This window comes from Pelophylax lessonae (assembly GCF_965119305.1).
Source record: "Pelophylax lessonae genome assembly, chromosome: 11".
NCBI lineage: Eukaryota > Metazoa > Chordata > Amphibia > Anura > Ranidae > Pelophylax > Pelophylax lessonae.
Window position 1 is genome coordinate 231195661 of NC_138778.1, and position 20650 is coordinate 231216310.

At 45.1% G+C, this 20650-nt stretch overlaps 1 protein-coding gene across 1 annotated transcript in view; it reads left to right on the top strand.

Annotated features, from left to right (window-relative positions):
- Positions 1 to 212: 212 nt before the first annotated feature.
- The window catches only part of LOC309567506 (uncharacterized protein), a gene marked incomplete at its 5' end in the record, with an annotated part of 44601 nt that continues 24163 nt past the window's right edge, over positions 213 to 20650 (top strand). Inside the window, 2 exons of the mRNA XM_082272890.1 lie at positions 213 to 222; positions 1575 to 1754. Coding sequence (XP_082129016.1) covers positions 213 to 222; positions 1575 to 1754 — 190 coding nt within the window. The remainder of the gene's footprint in view (positions 223 to 1574; positions 1755 to 20650) is intronic.

Here is a 20650-nt window from a genome sequence, read left to right on the forward strand (position 1 = left end):
AAACTGAAAATTGAATGACAAATACTTACCGTAATTTTTCTTTCCTGACGAGCTCCCTGTCAGCACAGTTCCCACCCAGCTTGGTAGGACTAGTTACAGCCATTAATGTATATATATTGACACCCACGTAGCTGTGGTGACATGAAGCGCATCAGAAAAGGAAAATTATGGTAAGTATCGGTCATTCAATTTTCCGTTATAATTAAGCTACCATGGAGAAAGGTATGGAAAAGAAAATTAGGGTAAGTATCGGTCATTCAATTTTCCGTTATAATTAAGCTACCATGGAGAAAGGTATGGAAAAGAAAATTAGGGTAAGTATCGGTCATTCAATTTTCCGTTATAAATAAGCTACCATGGTAAGGAAAGGAAAATTAAGGTAAGTCATTGTTAGCAATTTTCCATTTTCCTGACTATTGCATGCAGGCATAGGGTCTCATTAATATACCACCTAGAGATAGGTAAGCAAAGGAAAATTAAGATAAGTAATTGTATGCAATTCCCCTAACCATCCCATGGTAAGGTAGGATCACTTTAGTATGCTGACATGGAGATGGGTCAGCAAAGGAAGATTAAGGTAAGCCACTTTGAGCAGTTTTTCCATTTTTCTGATCATCCCATGGAAGCATAGTGTTTCATTAGTATGCTCCCATGGAGATAGGTCAGGAAAGGAAAAATAGGGGTAAGTCATTGTGAGCATTTTTCCGTTTTCCTGACTATTCCATGCAGAGGCGTAACTAGAACCTTCAGGGCCCACGGAGCAAGAAACCATGAAGGGGCCCCCGGACCCCTGGCCTGGGGCTCTTTCCACTGATCCTGGGGCCCTTTACTCTCATTGAGGGGCCCTTTATTACGGTCCGGTAGCGGGACCCTTTCACAAGCTCTGCAGAGGGCCTCCTTCCACCTCACAGTGGTGGAATGCCAGGGCCTGGTTGCAAGTGTGACCTTTGCGATCCTGGAAGTTCACCCACCGGTGTCAGTAGTTTTTATTTTTTGGTATTTTAATTGTATTATTTTTTATCATTATATTTTTTTACAATGTCACTGACTATGACTCTGTCAGAAAAGGAGGGAGCTGGTAAATTACATATTTACCGACCCCTTCCTGGTTCTCTATTGTGACACATCCCCTGCAGCAGCCGGCAGGAGAGAGGAGGGAGCACAGGGGGGGTGGGGGCAAGACAGTTGGGGGGGGGGGGGTGACCAGGGGAGCACACAGGGGCCCAGAGACAGCAGAACACAAGTGAACTGGATAGGAGGAGTGGCGCGGTCAGCATGCAGAGGAACCAATCTCCTCCATTTTCCTCCTGCAGATACAGGAGGAAAGAGGGCAGTGATTTCTCTACATGCTGCCCCCGCCGTCCCTCCTATCCAGGTGTACAGGGGAGCTGCACGGGCCCCCTGGAACATGGGGCCCGGTTGCAATTGCAACCCCTGTAATTACGCCCCTGATTCTGTGTAAGCATAGAGTTTCATTACTATGCTACCATGGAGATAGGTCAGGAAAGGAAAATTAAGGTAAGTATCAGTTAAAATTTTTCGTATTCTCATTTCTGTGTATTTTTCCTGCACAGGAAGATGCAGCTCCAATGGCTCCCCTGTCATTAGAATGAGGAAGGAACATAATACATTGGATGAAATGGAAGACTTAAAGCATATCTGCAATAAAGTTATGAATTTTGGCATATTGTCTTTGCTCCTGATGGGAGTCGGAATAGTTTGCAGTGTTGGTTGTGCAGCATCTGGTTTTGCTGGTTAAAATTTTCATAGAGAGGTTTTAGAAGGCCATCTGATGGAGCAGGCCGAGTGCAACATGTCTTCCAGTACAATCAGTGGTGCACCACTAAAATGATAGCAAATATTTCAAAACGATTGGTATAGACATTGGCCGAAATTTTTGGCCTTTAAGACCAGCTATGATTGGAAATCCAGATTTTGGATAAAAACAGCAAATGAACATCAGCAACACAGGAGACGCAGATGCGCAGAGATGTATGGTAACTAAGTAGAACTACTTCACTACTGTACTTAAGTACTGAAATGCGGTATCTGTACTTTCCTAGAGTAGAATTTTTTTCTCCTACTTCCACTTTTACTTCACTACATTTTTTCGATGATTTCAATACTTCTACTCCGATATTTTTTTTTGTGCTGCATAGTTACTCGTTACTATTATAAAAATGACCACTGCCAGAACAGTAGATGGCAGGTTTCATGAAGCTCAAACAAATGTGTATAATGTCATGTGTAAATCAGCGCATAGGAAAATAAATGCTACTGTATGTATAAATAAAATGGTCTATATATCTGCTGTTAAGGGGAAAGAGAACCTCCCCCAACCAAGGAGAGTCACAAGCGTACATAGAACTTTTTTCTGGTAAGAGGCTGATTTTGCTTTTTTCACTGGAAGTTGAGAGCACAGGTTTTGCAGTTTTGTTTCACTGGAAGTCTATTTGGATATTATTTTGCACTTACCTTCATCCGCCGTGTGTAACTAAAGGACATGTTTTATCCACTCGCTGGCTTGTATACAATTTTTGGGCAATTTTAAGGCATTTTGCCAAGGCACCCCTGAAGAAACCTTAAGGCACCCTGGTTGAAAAAGGCTGGTGTAGAAGAGTCATTGCGTTGGAGCTGCACAGCGTAGTGGCTCCTGCATAGGCTGTCAGATCCGAGATACCAGACTGCTCTCCAGAAAAGCTTATGACAACGAATTGCCAGGGGAAGCCACCAAGTGGGCAGTGCAGGATTTGCATGTTGGATCATTTTTGGGATTGGCAACATTAAGACTTAAAGCGGAGTTCCACCCTGGATTTTTTTTTTTTTTTTTTTTAATACCCCCGGGACAGTCAGGGCTAGTACATTCCACAATGGCTAGCCTCTGATCTGTCCCGGGTTGCACTTACCTGTTAGGACAAATACTTACCTTGCAAACGTCTTGTCCAGATGTGGGCAGCTTGAAGCCAGCGAGATCCCCTTCGGCGTCTTCTTCCGCCTTCTTTGGTCCCACGATGCTCTGCGCCGGCCCCGACGTCACTTCCGGGTCGCGCGCGTCATCCCTCTACAGCTTCTGGGCATGCCCAGAAGCTGTTTAGAAGGGGATGACGCGCGCGACCCGGAACTGACGTCGGGGCCGGTGCAGGCGCAATGATTCCTGGGAGCTATGACGTTCAGCTCCCAGGAATCATTGCAGAGCCAGGAAGTGACGACGGGCCGCGGCCGAGGAAGGAGGAAGAAGGAAGTAAGGTAAGTATTTTTTCTTCGCTACGAGGTAAGTAAAAAAAAAAAAAATATGCGATTATCCATTTCTTTTTCAGGTGACCCGGAGCGAGAAGATGGAGGTAAGTATAAAAATAGGGTGGAACTCCACTTTAATACTGAAAAAAAAAGTTGCTGTTCTTTTGCTGTAACCACGATGATACAATGCATCCGGAAAATATTCACAGCGCTTCACTTTTTCCACATTTTGTTATGTTACAGCCTTATTCCAGAATGGATTCATTATTTTCCTCAAAATTCTACAAACAATCCCCCATAATGACAATGTGAAAAAAGTTTGTTTGAAATCTTTGCAAATTTATTAAAAATAAAAAAACAAAAAAATCCCATGTACATAAGTATTCACACCCTTTGTCCAAGACTTTGGTGAAGCTTCTTTGGCACCAATTACAGCCTCCAGTATTTTTGAGTATGATGCTACAAGCTTGGCACTCCTATTTTTGGGCAGTTTCTCCCATTCTTCTTTGCAGGACCTCCCAAGCTCCATCAGGTTGGATGGGGGGAGGGTCGGTGCACAGCCATTTTCAGATCTCTCCAGAGATGTTCAATTGGGTTCAAGTCTGGGCTCTGGCTGGGCCACTCAAGGACATTCACAGAGTTGTCCCGTAGCCACTCCTTTGTTATCTTGGCTGCGTGATTAGGGTCGTTGTCCTGTTGGAAGATGAACCTTCGCCCCAGTCTGAGGTCCAGAGCGCTCTGGAGAAGGTTTTCATCAAGGATGTCTCTGTACATTGCTGCATTCCTCTGTCCCTCAATTCTGACTAGTCTCCGAGTTCCTGCAGCTGAAAAACCTCCCCACAGCACGATGCTGCCACCACCATGCTTCACAGTAGGGATGGTATTGGCCAGGTGATGAGCGGTGCCTGGTTTCCTCCAGACACGGCGCTTGCCATTCAGGCCAAAGAGTTCAATCTTTGTTTCATCAGAGTAGAGAATTTTGTTTCTCATGGTCTGAGAGTCCTTCAGGTGCCCTTTGGCAAACTCCAGGTGGGCTGTCATGTGACTTTTACTGAGGAGTGGCTTCCATCTGGCCACACCCATACAGGCCTGATTGGTGGAGTGCTGCAGAGATGGTTGTTCTTCTGGAAGGTTCTCCTCTCTCCACAGAGAAATGCTGGAGCTCTGTCAGAGTGACCATCGGGGTCTTGATCACCTCCCTGACTAAGGCCCCCCTCCCCCGATCGCTCAGTTTGGCCGGGCGGCTCTAGGAAGAGTCCTGGTGGTTCCAAACTTCTTCCATTTACAGATGACGGAGGCCACTGTGCTCATTGGGACCTTCAATGCTGCAGAAATGTTTCTGTACCCTTCCCCCGATCTGTGCCTCCATACAATCCTGTCTCTGAGGTCTACAGACAATTCCTTGGACTTCATGGCTTGGTTTGTGCTCTGACATACACTGTTAGCTGTGGGACCTTCTATAGACAGGTGTGTGCCTTTCCAAATCATGTCCAATCAACTGAATTTACCACAGGTGGACTCAAGTTAAGTTGTAGAAACACCTCAAGGATGATCAGTGGAAACAGGATGCACCTGAGCTCAATTCTGAGTGTCATGGCAAAGACTGATATTTATGTACATGGGGATTTTCTTTTTTTTTTTTAAATAAACTTGCAAAGATTTCATACAAACTTCTCTCACGTTGTCATTATGGGGGATTGTTTGTAGAATTTTGAGGAAAATAATGAATTGAATCCATTTTGGAATAAGGCTGTAACATAACAAAGTGTGGAAAAAGTGAAGCGCTGGGAATACTTTCCGGATGCGCTGTATGGTAAAAAAAAAAAAAATAGACAGGGGGTCTAACCCCTCACTAATAAACCCAAAACTAAAACAAACATTTTGCCTTTACATAAACTACACAGATAACCAACGGCGTCAGCGCTAAAGAATAAAAGCTTAGCCCCCGGAGGAGAGTTTGCAGTTTGTTACGTTGTTGTGTTCTACTTTGTCCTTGGCAGCTGCTCCTTGTACGGGACGTTTTGTGGTGGCAGTGGGTGACGTCACTGTCCCGGGGACGTGTTGTCCTCCTTGGCTGCTCTTCATTGGGTAACAAGACGGCAGTTCTATAACACAATACACCATTGAGGTCACGTCTCTGAAGGTCACTCTGGCTTGTGGAAAGTCACCATTGTCCTACGCCAGTCTAAACTTCCCCCAAATTTTTCCTAGATCCGCCGTCACCTTCCACAGAGAGCCGATCATTTCACATTCCACTGCAAGACTTTTTTTTTTTCACTTTTAGATCCTCCATGAGACAAAATTCATCATTCCAATCAATTTGCAAAAGTTGCACCCTTCATAGACTAAAGCCCCGTACACACGTACCGATGGTCGGCATACAAATGTTCGTCTTTTCTCCCCGGGATGTCGGTGTCTGTTGAAAAGTGCAAAGACAGCACAAGGACAGCACAAGAATTTTGTCTGCAGACTTCAGCTGACTGCAGAAGTGATGTCATGTAATGGTTAACTTTCCCTGTGTTTTTAATTTTCTGAGCATGCCCAGTCTTGCAAATCTGCGGTCTGTCGGCCGAATTCTGTACTGACAGGCGAACAATCGTCCGTTCTGGTGTCCGCAGACAAAAATTTTCATGTTTGCACGAAAGACTTTTGTCCGCGGATTGTGTGCAGACATCTGTCGGAGGCACCATACTAACACGCGTACAATCGGCAGATCTTTCGTCCGCCGACGTTTGTATGCCGACGATCAGTACGTGTGTACGGGCCTTAATGCCCCGTACACACGTGCAGATTATCTGCAGACTTTTGTCTGCAGACTTACCAAAACCATATAATATGAGGTCAAACCTAAGCACTTTCAATTTGTATGCAATCCGGCAGGCCCTTGCACTACATAGAAAAGGTAAGTCTGCAGACAAAAGTCTGCAGATAATCTGCACGTGTGTATGGGGCAATAGATACAGGTTCTCATGCTATCACTCTTCTTTTTATTTCCTTATGATTTCTCTGTATTGGGCATGGCTCTGAGCCAATGTGTGTGTGTTGGGGGGGGGGGGGGGGGGTTCTGAGTCATTTTCTAGCAAAAAGATGATGATTTTTACATGTAGGAGCGAAGTGCCAGAAATGGCCTGGTATGGAAACAGTTAATTTTAACCACTTCAATACCGGGCACTTTCACCCCCTTCCTGCCCAGGCCAATTTTCCCCTTTTAGCGTTGTTGCATTTTGAATGACAATTGCGCGGTCATGCAACACTGTACCTAAACCAAATTGATGTCATTTTCCCCCCACAAATAGAGCTTTATTTTGGTGGTATTTGATCACCTCTGGGTTTTTTCCTTTTTGCTAAACAAATAAAAAAAGACCGAAAAATTTGAAAAAAAAAAAAAAAAGTTTTTTTGTTTATGTTATACAATTTTGTAAATAAATAAGTTTTTTCCTGCACTGATGAGACTGCACTGACAGGCACTGATGAGGAGGCACTGATGGAGCACTGATGGGGTGGCACTGATAGGCGGCACTGATAGGCACTGATATGTGGCACTGATAGGTAGCACAGATATGCAGCATTGGGGGGCACTGATAGGCGGCACTGCTGGGCACTGATAGGCGGCATTGATGGGCACTGATAGATGGCACTGATGGGCACTGATAGGTGGCACTGATGGGCACTAATGGGCACTGATAGGTGGCACTGGTGGGCACTGATGGGCACTGATGGACACTAATGGGCACAGATAGGCGGCACTGGTGGGCAATAATGGGCACTGGTGGGCGACACTGAAACATGGCAATGATGGGCACTGGTGGGCAGCACTGATAGGGAGGGCACTGGCGGGCAGCACTGATAGGGAGGGCAATGGGGGGCTCCCTGAGCCCTGATTGCCATCCCTGGTGGCCATAGTGGGCATCCCTGGGGTCATAGGTGGGCATCCCTGGTAATCAATTATCCGATCCTTTACTCGTGCCTGTCAGGCACGAACTAAGGAAAGCCGATCAACGGCTGTTCCTGTTTACGATGTGACCAGCCGTGATTGGACACGGCTGATCACATGGTAAAGAGCTACGTCAGTAGTCTCTTTACCGAGATCGGAGATGCAGGGTGTCAGACTGACACCTCGCATCACCGATCGCCGCTCTGTGCGCCGGGGGCGCCCAGAGCTGTGTTATCCTGCCGCCGTCATATGATGTCCGGTCAGGATAATACAACCACATTCCCGCCATCAATCGCCTATAGGGCTGGAGGGGAGTGGTTAAATTAAAAATCAGATTTTAATTCAACATTAGTTGCAATATTTTTTTTTTTTTTTGCTGAGAACCCCCCCTTATTACCCCCCCCCCCCAGACAGGGTGCGTGTCATCCCCGTCTATGTATTACAATTGCAGCCCAGGTGACTTTGGTGGTAATAGTAACAATGTGCAGCTTGGACTTGGGGGGGGGGGGGGGGGTTAGGCGAAGAGCAGGGGGGGGGCGGATTGTCACAAACTGATTTTTGCACCTGCCCTTTAACAATTTACAACTCCGCACCCTTTCCATAGCAATGGAGGATTGGTTGCCAGAAGGTACTGTAGTGGTAAGGAGGAGGATCATTTCAGGCTCAGAGAATGGGAGTCTCCCTCCACACGGCAAAAGTAGTTACAAAGTTGGAGAAAAATTATATTTTCTTTATTTATTTTTTTTAAAGTGAACTGCCTCTGTGTGAAGTCTGATATAGAGGGTTTCTGTTGCTTTATGTAAACTATATAACAATCCTTACTGCTGATTATCTGTGTGGCCCCCTTCCTGTGGGATGTGGCCCTTCCCCTCCTACAGCTTTTGTTTGCTTATTTTTCTCCCTCTGACATCCGCTCCTCCGAACACCAAACTCATCCTCTGCTACAGAGATATGACTGGGAGGGGACATTAGAGTGTAAGCTCCTCTGGTACAGAGACTGATGTGACTGGCTCAGTGATCTCTGTACAGCACTGCGGTATATGTCAGAGCTATATAAATGTATAATAATAATAGTGTGTGACTGTGGGGGAGGGGGCATTAGAGTGTAAATTGTTGTTTATTAACCACTTTACCACCGGAGGATTTTGCTGTCTTACGTCTGGGCCACTTTTTGCGATTCGGCGCTGTGCGACTTTAACTGACAATTGCGCGGTCGTGCGACGCTGTACCCAAACAAAATTTACGTCCTTTTTTCCTCACAAACAGAGCTTTCTTTTGGTGGTATTTGATCACCTGTGCGATTTTTATTTTTTGCGCTATAAACAAAAAAATAGCAACAATTCTGGAAAAAAAAAAAACAATATTTTTCAAATTCTGCTATATGAAATTCCCCAAAATAAAAAAAATGTAAAAATCGAAATATAATATAAACAAAAAAAGAGCGTAAATTTTGAAAAAATAACAATATTTTTCACATTTTGAAATGTGGGGGGCGAATTATGAAATCCTCCCCCCCCCCCCCCCAAATGTAAAAATCAAAATGTTTTTAAATTTTTGGCCAATTTGTTTTCTGCTACCTATGTTTGGTAAAAAAAAATCACAATAAGCGCATTTTGATTGGTTTGCGCAAAAGTTATTGCGTTTATTAACTAAGGGAAAGATTTTTGTCATTTTTGGTGGTTTTTTTTTAACGAGTAATGGCGGCGATCTGCGATTTTTTTTTTGCGGGACTGCGACATTGCGGCGGACAGATCGCTCCCTTGACTGACATTTTTGACACTTTTGGCGGTACCAATGACATTACTGCAGTAATCAGTGCTATACATATGAACTGTTACTGTAAAAATGACACTGGCAGGGAAGGGGTTAATTTTATTGGAGAGGGAGGGGTTAATGTATGCCTGGTGCTTACTAACGTGTGTTGGGGGGAGGTGACTGAGTGACACAGGGACAGATCGCATGTTCAGCTATGCTGAACCCTGCAATCTGTCACTGTCTGTCACTGAGGAGATCCGCCCGCTCTGTTTACACAAGCGGGCGGATCTCCAGACTCTATTCCCCGACGATCGGGGAAGAGCAGCGGCGATCGCCGCTGCTCCTCCCCTGGCCCGACTCCCGCTGTGAATGAACACAGCGGGAGCGAGCCTCCGGCGGCGCGCGAGCGCCGCCCACAAGGGGAGGAGTCCAGCGACATAGTACTACGTCGCTGGACGATAACGAGCCACTGTGCCGCAGTAGAGGCACAGTGAGCAGTCGTCAAGTGGTTAAAAATCTTACAAGCATAATAAAAACATATTTACATATTTACAAAATTAAATAAATATATAAACAAAAAAAGCTTACATCAGCATAGAAAGAGAAAATTGTTACTATCATGACTAAACTCAACAAAGCCCCAACCTCCACCTAAACCCCCCCTCCCCACCCCCCTAACCTCCACCTAAACCCCCCCTCAGGCTAAGAAACGATTACACATTGATGCCATGCATGCAGCCTTTTTTCCTAAATTCAATCTTATAAAATTCTAGGGGACGTGAAAGGAAAGAAAGAAAAGCCGCACACCCAGAGACTGACAGACAGCAGCTACGGGGACCTGACATTCCTCCACGCCTTTTCCCAGGCTCCCGGCCTCCACCTGTCCTTCTCAAGAACCTGAATCTTCCCAACCTCACCCAGAATGTTGTGCACCACCACCTCGACAGGAAGCACTTTTTTCCGAGTGGAAACCTGACACTGTGCATTCCACGTGAAGTAACGGACTACTAAGCTAACTAGAAAAAGTGTCTCGAAATCAAAATCCTGATGTGTCTCAAAACACCCGTACGACCATTCCGCATAACTTAAGCGGGAAAGGGAAGGGATACCCAGAGCCCCACCCACCCGCTTATAGACTTCTATATTGAAGGGGCACTGAAGCAAGAAATGGTTCATAGTCTCCTCCACACCTCCACACTCCACTCTTGGACAACCACGGTTCTCCGGCGAACGATGCTTCAAGTTGCCCTTCAGATAGAGTCTGCCATGGAATGAGAACCAAGCCAAATCCCAAAACTTCAAAGGGATTCTCTCCAGATTAATCAAACGCAGACCCTCCCTCATAACAGGGTCTGGGCAATCCCTCAAGGCCAGTGGCTCGTTAAAGGCAGATTCAACAACCCTCTTCTCCAGGGCCTTCCTAGGAAGAGACTTTATTTCCTCCGCCGTCACTTGCCATTGCCGAAGCATCTTCAGGCATGGAGCAACGTAAGCTGAGAGCTTACCATGTTGGACCCTCAAGCTTTTAACTGGACCACCTTTCTCCCAACTTCGCAGAAAAGGCCTAAACCAGGACTGAAAAATACCAACCCACCCAGGCGGTTCCTCTGCCAGCATGTTACCAAAATTATGTTTCAAAAACATCAGAGAAAAAAATACCACCTGGTTGACCATACCCAAGCCACCCATCCGCCTGGGAAGATTGGTTACAGACCTCTTAATGAGATTCAGTTTTTTCCCCATAACATCTGGAAAAAACAGCTGTAGATCCTTGCATAGAGAGACACTGGCAAAACGCAGACAAAGCTGACATACAGAAATACTGGGATCAGGTAAGTTTTAATCAGGTCAATCCTTTCCCTGTAAGAGAGTTTCCATTCCTTCCAGCTGGCAACCTTGGCATTGGCATCTTGTAGCCTGCTTTCCCAATTTGCAAGGCCATAACAGTGCCATCTTAAGGGCAATAGAGGGCCACGGGCAATGTAGTGCACTGGGGCCCCGCCTACACAATCAGCCATGAGAATAAAAATGCAAATTATCGATAAAGCAATATTTATTGGTTCAGCAGTGCCAGTCTAATGACAGCTTCCAGGTTTGGCGGCTGGGTCCTGTGAATACACGGACGGGAGTCAGACTCGGCTGTCCTGTGTGTCCCCCGTGGAGGGGGACAGGCATTCCTGCAGTTGTGGGCTTCCCCTCCACGGCCCAAGTGACCTGACAGCAGCGCAGGGCCGACAGGCGCTTGCCACCTACTAAGTTCGGCGGCGGGATGCACACAGGATTCGGGACTAATGCTTGGCTGGGGCTTGGTCGTTGGGCAGGTGGGGCCCCCCGGGCAAGTGGGGCCCCCGGGCAACTGCCCAGCATGCCCAATAAGTAAGATGGCCCTGGGCCATAATTGCCGGGACCAAATTTGATGCCTAAAACTTTTATTTCCTGTCGGGCTCTGGGAAGGTGTCCGGAAGCTCAAAGCTATCGCCTTCTTCTCCCATCCAAAAAACTTCACTCTTATCCTGATTGATCTTTGAGCCAGATGTCTCACCATACTGCTCCATCACCGAGACCACCTCCTTCGCCTCCTCTGTCCCAGAGATGAAAACAGACATGTCATCAGCATAGGCCACAACCCTCAAAGGGGGCTCACCAGCAATGCCCAAAGGCACCCACCACAACGGTCCACACTCTAATCTCCTGATGAAGGGATCGATTGCGAACGCGTATAGCAGAGGACTCAAAATACACCCCTGACGCACACCCGAGCCAACCTCAAAGGGCTGTCCAATCCAACCATTCACAAGCATGAAGCTTTCAGCTCCTCTGTACAAAGTCTTCAGCCAATCAATAAATCCCCCCTCCAGGCCATACTTGCCAAGAAGCAACCATAGGTACTCATCATTGACCCTATCAAAAGCTTTTGCCTGATCCAATGCCAGCAGGTACTTTCCCCAGCCTGCAGCCCTGCATCATTCCAGGGCCTCCCGGACAGCTAACACCGCTGAAAAAGTGCTTCTACTCTGAACCCAACAGTGCTGGTGGTGAGAAAGTAGATTGCCTGCTACAGACGATAAACGCCAGAAAATGATTTTTTCCAGCCTTTTTTCAACCTTAAAATGCTTGTAAATCTCAGCTGTCAATCCATCTGGTCCAGGCGACTTCTTAATGGCAAACTTATCAATAGCCTTAACCACCTCATCTGCAGTGATGTCCTCTGCCAAACTCACCAGAGAACTGCCATTTCCCAGTCCTGGAATAGAATAAAAAAAACCAAGGTCCCTCCTGCCCAGGAGGTCAGCATAATATGACCTGGCGATTTCCAGGATCCCCAACTTGGACTTGGTCAAGGAAACCGTACTGTCAACCAGGCCTACAACTGACTTAACTGCTCTACCAGGGGCTGACTGGCAACTTTCGGCCCAGGGGGCAAGTACAAATGAGAGGCCCATGGTGCAGTGACTCTGCCCCACTCTCCCTCTTCCTGGCCTCCTCCGGATCCCCATTCCAGGCTGAAGCTCCACTCCAGGTACTCTTTACTCACCGGCTGAATTTGTGTTCCCAACCTGGCCAACAGGAGGGAGCTGGGATAGCTCGGTCGGGACTGGCCAGGGGAGGAGAGTCTCCAGTGGGGCAAAGAACCAGCCTCAGACACAGTTTACACCATCCATGCTAAGGGGGAGGCCTGCCCTGTGTCCTTGTCTTCATCCCGCATTCAGTAGGACAGCAGTGGGGGCTTTTTACTTCTCTTCACCAGGAATCCTTTAGGCATGTCTGTGGCAGAAGCGGTGCAGTCTTTCTACAGGGCATCAAAGCGGCCCAGGGAGCAATTTCCCCCCTACCCCCTGGCCCAGTCCTCCTCTGCCTCTTCCCACATCATTCACCCCAACCTCCACATCTTTCAACTTGCATTCTGCACCAGCCACTCTCATTCCCTTCTTACCCCACCAACATCCAATCCATCACCCACTCTACCCCTTGGCATCTGCTGACCTCCAGCTGCACCATGTCATCCTACCAGCATGGTACTTTATGGACTGTTAGCCATTAGTCAGTATGATTAGAAGATGTCTATTTTAGGGGCCATTTCTGCCTATATATAAATAGCTTTGTCTTTCATCCCGCTTCCTCTCATACATTGTCCGGCTTCGCTGTATGTTGGTGATTTCCTTGGAATGCGTCCTTCGTGTGAATACCGCCGGACTCCATTGTCCTTTTATCTGTAGAAGGAGGGACATGGTCCTGGAAAGATCACAGAAGGAGATCCCTCTGATGTATGTGGAGTCCCAACATCCCATCTCCTCATTGGGGCCCTCAGATCATTCAACACATCGCTCATGGCTTCAGAAAGGAAGCTGTACAACCTCAGATCACCCCACCCTAACCAGAAAATGTACACAAATGCTGCTCTACCCAAGGTGCAGCAATGCATTTTTGCACTATTCTTAAAGGGCACCACCACCCAGAAGTGATATTTCAGCTCTGTGTGGTTCCTATAAGACAATTACATGTTGGCTTCTTTTATTTCTAAGGGACTGCAGTGATGACAATTCCTATTTTGCTCAAACTCAGCATGTTGTCAAGCCACGTTCCACCAATAGATTCTCTATAACGTAGAATAAAAATAATTCTGGAGCCCATTCTGTCCTGGTAGACTCAAATTACTGCAGGGAAATCCCCCCATTGTGGGAGGGGCAGAGACACAAACTATGGCAGGAAATCTCACTATTGTGGGAGGGGCAGAGACACAAACTACTGCAGGAATTATCACTATTGTGGGAGTGGCAGAGACACAAACTACTGCAGGAAATATCACTATAGTGGGAGGGGCAGAGACACAAACTACTGCAAGAAATCTCACCATTGTGGGAGGGGCAGAGACACAAACTACTGCAGGAAATCTCACCATTGTGGGAGGGGCAGAGACACAAACTACTGCAGGAAATATCACTATTGTGGGAGGGGCAGAGACACAAACTACTAGGGGGAAATCTCACCATTGTGGGAGGGGTAGAGATACAAACTACTGAAGGAATATTCCACTGCTGCAGTTTTTGAAAGGCACAAACTAGCGTGATACACAAAGAAAATTCTACTTACCAATTCCTTCCCAAAGCTGATATACAGTGCACCCGGAAAGTATTCACAGCGCTTCACTTTTTCCACCTTTTGTTATGTTACAGCCTTATTCCAAAATGGATTAAATTCATTATTTTCCTCAAAATTCTACAAACAATCCTCCATAATGAAAACGTGAAAAACATTTGTTTGAAATCTTAGAAAATGTAATAAAAATAAAAAAGGAAAAAATCCCATGCACATAAGTATTCACACCCTTTGCCCAATACTTTGGTGAAGCTCCTTTGGCACCAATTACAGCCTCCAGTCTTTCTGAGTATGATGCTACAAGCTTGGCTCTCCTATTTTTGGGCAGTTTCTCCCATTCTTCTTTGCAGGACCTCTCAAGCTCCATCAGGTTGGATGGGGGAGGGTCGGTGCACAGCCATTTTCAGATCTCTCCAGAGATGTTCAATCGGGTTCAAGTCTGGGCTCTGGCTGGGCCACTCAAGGACATTCACAGAGTTGTCCCGTAGCCACTCCTTTGTTATCTTGGCTGTGTGCTTAGTGTCGTTGTCCTGTTGGAAGATGAACCTTCACCCCAGTCTGAGGTGCAGAGCGCTCTGGAGAAGGTTTTCATCAAGGATGTCTCTGTACATTGCTGCATTCATCTTTCCCTCCATCCTGACTAGTCTCCCAGTTCCTGTTACTGAAAAACATCCCCACAGCATAATGCTGCCACCACCATGCTTCACAGTAGGGATGGTATTGGTCAGGTGATGAGCGGTGCCTGGTTTCCTCCAGACATGACGCTTGCTATTCAGGCCAAAGAGTTCAATCTTTGTTTCATCAGAGCAGAGAATTTTGTTTCTCATGGTCTGAGAGTCCTTCAGGTGCCTTTTGGCAAACTCCAGGCGGGCTGTCATGTGACTTTTACTGAGAAGTGGCTTCCGTCTGGCCACACCCATACAGGCCTGATTGGTGGAGTGCTGCAGAGATGATTGTTCTTCTGGAAGGTTCTCCTCTCTCCACAGAGAAATGCTGGAGCTCTGTCAGAGTGACCATCGGGTTCTTGGTCACCTCCCTGACTAAGGCCCTTCTCCCCCGATCTCTGTTTGGCCGGGCGGCCGCTCTAGGAAGAGTCCTGGTGGTTCCAAACCTCTTCCATTTACAGATGAAGGAGGCCACCGTGCTCATTGGGACCTTCAATGCTGCAGAAATGTTTCTGTACCCTTCCCCCGATCTGTGCCTCCATACAATCCTGTCTCCGAGGACTACAGACAATTCCTTGGACTTCATAGCTTGGTTTGTGCTCTGACATGCACTGTGAACTGTGGGACTTTATATAGACAGGGGTGTGCCTTTCCAAACCATGACCAATCAACGGAATTTACCACAGGTGGACTCCAATCAAGTTGTAGAAACATGTCAAGGATAATCAGTGAAAACAGGAGGCACCTGAGCTCAATTCTGAGTGTCATGGCAAAGGGTGTGAATACTTATGTACATGGGATTTTTTCGTTCTTTATTTTTAATAAATTTGCAAAGATTTCAAACAAACTTCTTTCATGTTGTCATTATGGGGGATTGTTTTGTATTGTATTTAATCTATTTTGGAACAAGGCTGTAACATGACAAACGTGGAAAAAATGAAGTGCTGTGAATACTTTCCGGATGCATTGTATCTGTTTTGAATTGAACTGTCCTTTCAATCTTTTTTTAGGTACGTTGTATCTTAAATACAATCTATCGCTGGTCTCCGTGTGTGACCCATAACTGTGATGTTGAGTCACGTTGCAGAAACTGCAACTTCCCCAAACCTTCTTCTCTTCCCCGAGTCTGCTCACGCACAGGACCTTCTGAAGAAGAACGATGGTGGGGCTATTTCTTCTCCTTCTCCTCGGTGGGACATGTAAGACACAACATTTATCATTTTAAACATTTGTCTGTCCTTAATATGTTCATTTAGATGAGTTCTAACAACTGAATTCATTAACTACTTTACCACCGGAGGATTTTCCTGCTTTACGTCCAGGCCACTTTTTGCGATTCGGCACTGTGCGAATTTAACTGACAATTGCGCAGTCATGCAACACAAAATTTACGTCCTTTTTTTCCCACAAACAGAGTTTTCTTTTGGTGGTATTTGATCACCTGTGCGCTTTTCATTTTTTGCGATATTAATAAAAAAAGTGCAAACATTTTGCGAAAAAATTGACATTTTCTATTTTGACAGTTAAAAAATATCCAATATATTCAATTTTTGTCATATATTTAGGCCAAAATGTATTTAGCTACATGTCTGTGACAAAAAAAATTCTCAATGAGCGTATTTTTAACCGCTTTAAGACCGGAAGATTTTACCCCATTCCTGACCAGGCCATATTTTGCGATTCGGCACTGCATTAATTTAACGGACAATTGCGCAGTCATGCGACGCCGTACCCAAATGAAATTGACGTCCTTGTTTTCCCACAAACAGAACTTTCTTTTGGTGGTATTTGATCACCTGTGCGATTTTTACTTTTTGCGCTATAAACAAAAAAAGAGCGACAATTTTGAAAAAATAACAATATTTTTCACATTTTTTTATATGAAATTCCCACCCCAAAAAATGTAAAAATCAAAATTTTATCATTTTTGGCCAATTTGTTTTCTGCTACATATTTTTGGTAAAAAAAAATCGCAATAAGCGTATTTTGATTGGTTTGCGCAAAAGTTATTGCGTTTACCAACTACGGGAAAGATTTATGTCGTTTTTGGTGTTTTTTTTTTAACGAGTAATGGCGGCGATCTGCGATTTTTGTTTGCGGGACTGCGACATTGCGGCGGACAGATCGGACCCCTGACTGACATTTTTGACACTTTTGGGGTTACCAGTGACATTACTACAGTAATCAGTGCTATAAATATGCACTGTTACTGTAAAAATGACACTGGCAGGGAAGGGGTTAATTTTTATTGGTGATCAAGGGGTTAATGTATGCCTGGTGCTTACTGACGTGTGTGGGGGGAGGGGACTGTGTGACACAGGGACAGATCGCATGTTCAACTATGCTGAATCCTGCAATCTGACCCTGCCTGTCACTTAGGAGATCCGCTCGCTTTGTTTACAAAAGTGGGCGGATCTCCACACTCGATTCCCCGACGATTGGGGAAGAGCAGCGGTGATCACCGCCACTCCTCCCCTGGCCCAACTCCCGCTGTGACTGAATACAGCGGGAGCGAGCCTCCGGCGGCGCGCGCGCCGCCGAGAGAGGGGAGTGTCTGGCGACATAGACCTACGACGCCAGACGTTATCGAGCCACTTTGCCGCAGTAGAGCTCCAGTGAGCAGCGGTAAAGTGGTTAATATGTTAATTTAGATGAGTTCTAACAACTAAATTCATTAAAAAATATTTTTTGTTGCCTTTTTCTGGATTAGCAGTGGGTTTAGGGTTCAATGAGTACAGAGCATGGAAGGCTCACTTTATTATTATTATTAATATTAAACTTTTATTTTGTATAGGTAGCTTCTCAAAGCTCTTTACAAAGAACTTTAACCACTTCATTACCGGGCGCTTTCACCCCCTTCCCGCCCAGACCAATTTTCAGCTTTCAGCGCTGTCACACTTTGATTGACAATTATTCAGTCATGCAACACTGCACCCAATCAAAACTTTTATCATTTTTAGAGCTTTCTTTTGGTGGTATTTAACCACTTGCTGACCAGCCGTCATACATATACTGGGGCAGGTCAGCTCTGTCCCGCTAAATACGACGTACCTGTACATCATTTTGCGCCCATTCACCACAGGGGAAGCCAATTCGCGGCCGTGAAATGCCTCTCGGGGGATCAGGAAGGAATTTTTTTCCCCTGCTGTAGAAAATTGGATCATGCTTTGCTGGGTTTTTTCGCCTTCCTCTGGATCAACTGCAGGTATAGGATTGTGTATATAGAAATGAGGTTGAAGGATTATAAGAGGTGCATGGAAGTCAGCCAGCCCCCAGTCTGATGTACTCACCCTCCAGTCTGTCACCAACCAACTAGACCTGTCTCTTGATACAAAGAACAGGGGTTTAGTTGACACACATTTGCAAACGCATGTGAAAGCTGCAGAGCCACTTCACGGCACCCTGTTAAATCTGCAGTCCTACACTCCTAATTTAGTGTCCTCACACTAGAGGCACATGGCTGCTAATGGTGGATGGATGGGGGAACAGGTGAGAGGGAGACAGCCCAAACCTCCCCCAACCCACCCCCATCCATGACTGGTCTGTTGTCTCAAAACTCAAATAACTAAGTTGTAGCGATGGTACAAACTGGAAGGGACCAGCTGAGAAGCATTACACCTCCATCCTCTTGGTGGATCCAGTATAAAGACAGATAGGGATTTTAAATATATGGGGCATGGCCTGTAAAGCACAATGCCTTTCAATCCCTAATTTCCTATTTGGGACTTTGTGTGAGACAAGCAGGTCATGCTATTGGTCTCCATCCCTGTATACGGAAAAGTAAGGTCAAATCAGACTGCATCCACCAAAAACGCACGAAAATCGCACGGTGGGACTTTATATGAGGCACCAAGCTGTAAGCAAGGCGTCTCCATCCCTGGTTGCTTAAACACAATAGGCTAGGTGGGACTTTGAGTGAAACCCCAGCAGGTAGTGCCCGGCGTCTCCATCCCTATAACAAGAAAAAAAATGAGGTTGAAGGATTATAAGAGGTGCATGAAAGTCAGCCAGCCCCCAGTCTGATGTACTCACCCTCCAGTCTGTCACCAACCAATTATTTTTTATTTTTTTTATTTTTATTTTTTTTTTTATTTTATTTTTCTTGTTATAGGGATGGAGACGCCGGGCACTACCTGCTGGGGTCTCACTCAAAGTCCCACCTAGCCTATTGTGTTTAAGGATTGTGTATATGGGATTATTGTATGGTTGGGTTTTCTTTACTGTTGTTTTTTTTGTTTTTTTGTTTTTTATTGGTTTAGCCAGATGGACTTGTGTCTTTTTTTCAACCTGACTAACTATGTAACTATATGTAATGGCACCCCATGGAGACAGAACGGCGGTCTGCTGTTGTAAACACGGCAGACCGCTGTTCTGTCTGTTATGAACACAGGGATCCTCTTATTTAGGATCACAGGTCTCGGGTGTTCATACAGCAAGCCCATCCCCCACACAGTTAGAAAACACCCCTTAGGGCAGTGATGGCAACCCTTGGCACCCCAGATGTTTTGGAACTACACTTCCCATGATGCTCATGCACTCTATAGTGTAGTGGAGCATCATGGGAAATGCTGTTCCAAAACATCTGGGGTGCCAAGGTTCACCATCACTGGCCCAGGGACACATTTAACCCTTTGATCGCCCCTGGTGTTAACCCCTTCCCTGCCAGTGTCATTAGTACATTGACAGTGAGTTATTTTTAGCACTGATTTCTGTAGTAATGTTACTGGTCCCCCCCCCAAAAATGTCAGTTAGGGGTCCGATCTGTCCTCCGCAATTTCGCAGTCCCGCTAAAAATCGCTGATCGCCGCCAGTACTAGTAAAAAAAAAAAAATATATATATATATGTATGTGTGTGTGTGTGTATATATATATATATATATATATATATATATGACATAAATCTTTCCCCTAGCTTGTAGACGTGATAACTTTTGTGCAAACCAATCAATATACATTTATTGGGATTTTTTTTTACCAAAAATATGTAGCAGAATACATATTGGCCTAAAATGAATAAAAAAAAAAAGGTGATTTTTAATTTTTTTTTATTAGGAATATTATATAGCAGAAATAAATAATGTTTTTTTTTTTTTTGTTTTTTTCAGAATTGTTGCATTTTTTTGTTTATAGCGCAATAAATAAAAATCGCACAGGTGATCGAATACCACCAAAAGAAAGCTCTATTTGTGGGGGAAAAAAAGACATCAATTTAATTTGGGTACAGCGTCGCATGACCACGCAGTTGTCAGTTAAATTAACGCAGTGCCGAATCGCAAAAAATGGCCTGGTCATTAAGGGGGGAAATCCTTCCAGTCAGGAAGTGGTTAATCACCACTGGGTTTTTTATTTGTTTGCGATACAAGTGAAAAAGAGAGCCAATATTTTTGAAAAAAAATAAATAAAAACACTTTTTTCTTAGTTTCTATTATAAAATGTTGCAAATAAGTAATTTTTGTTCATAAATTTGGGCCAAAATTTATACTTCTACATAATCTTTGGTAAAAAATAACCCAAATTAGTGGTTAATATTTAGTCTGTGTAAAAGTTATGGAGTCTACAAACTATGGTGCCAATCATTGAGAATTGATCACACCTGATGTACGAATGGCCATCTCATTTCTTGAGGCCCTGAAATGTCAGGACGGTACAAATATCCCCCAAATCACCCCTTTTTGGAAAGTAGACATTCCAGGGTATTAGGAGGCATGGTGAGTTTTTTGTAATTTTTTCCACAATTCTTGGAAAAATTAAGAAATATATTTTTTTATTTTTTTACACAAAATTGTTATAATAACAAGCTATTTCTCACACACAGTATATGCATACTTGCAAATACACCCCAAAATACATTCTGCTACTCCTCCTGAGTATGGCGATACCACATGTGTGAGACTTTTTCACAGCCTGGCCACATACAGAGGCCCAACATCCAAGTAGCACCGTCCGGCATTCTAGGAGCACA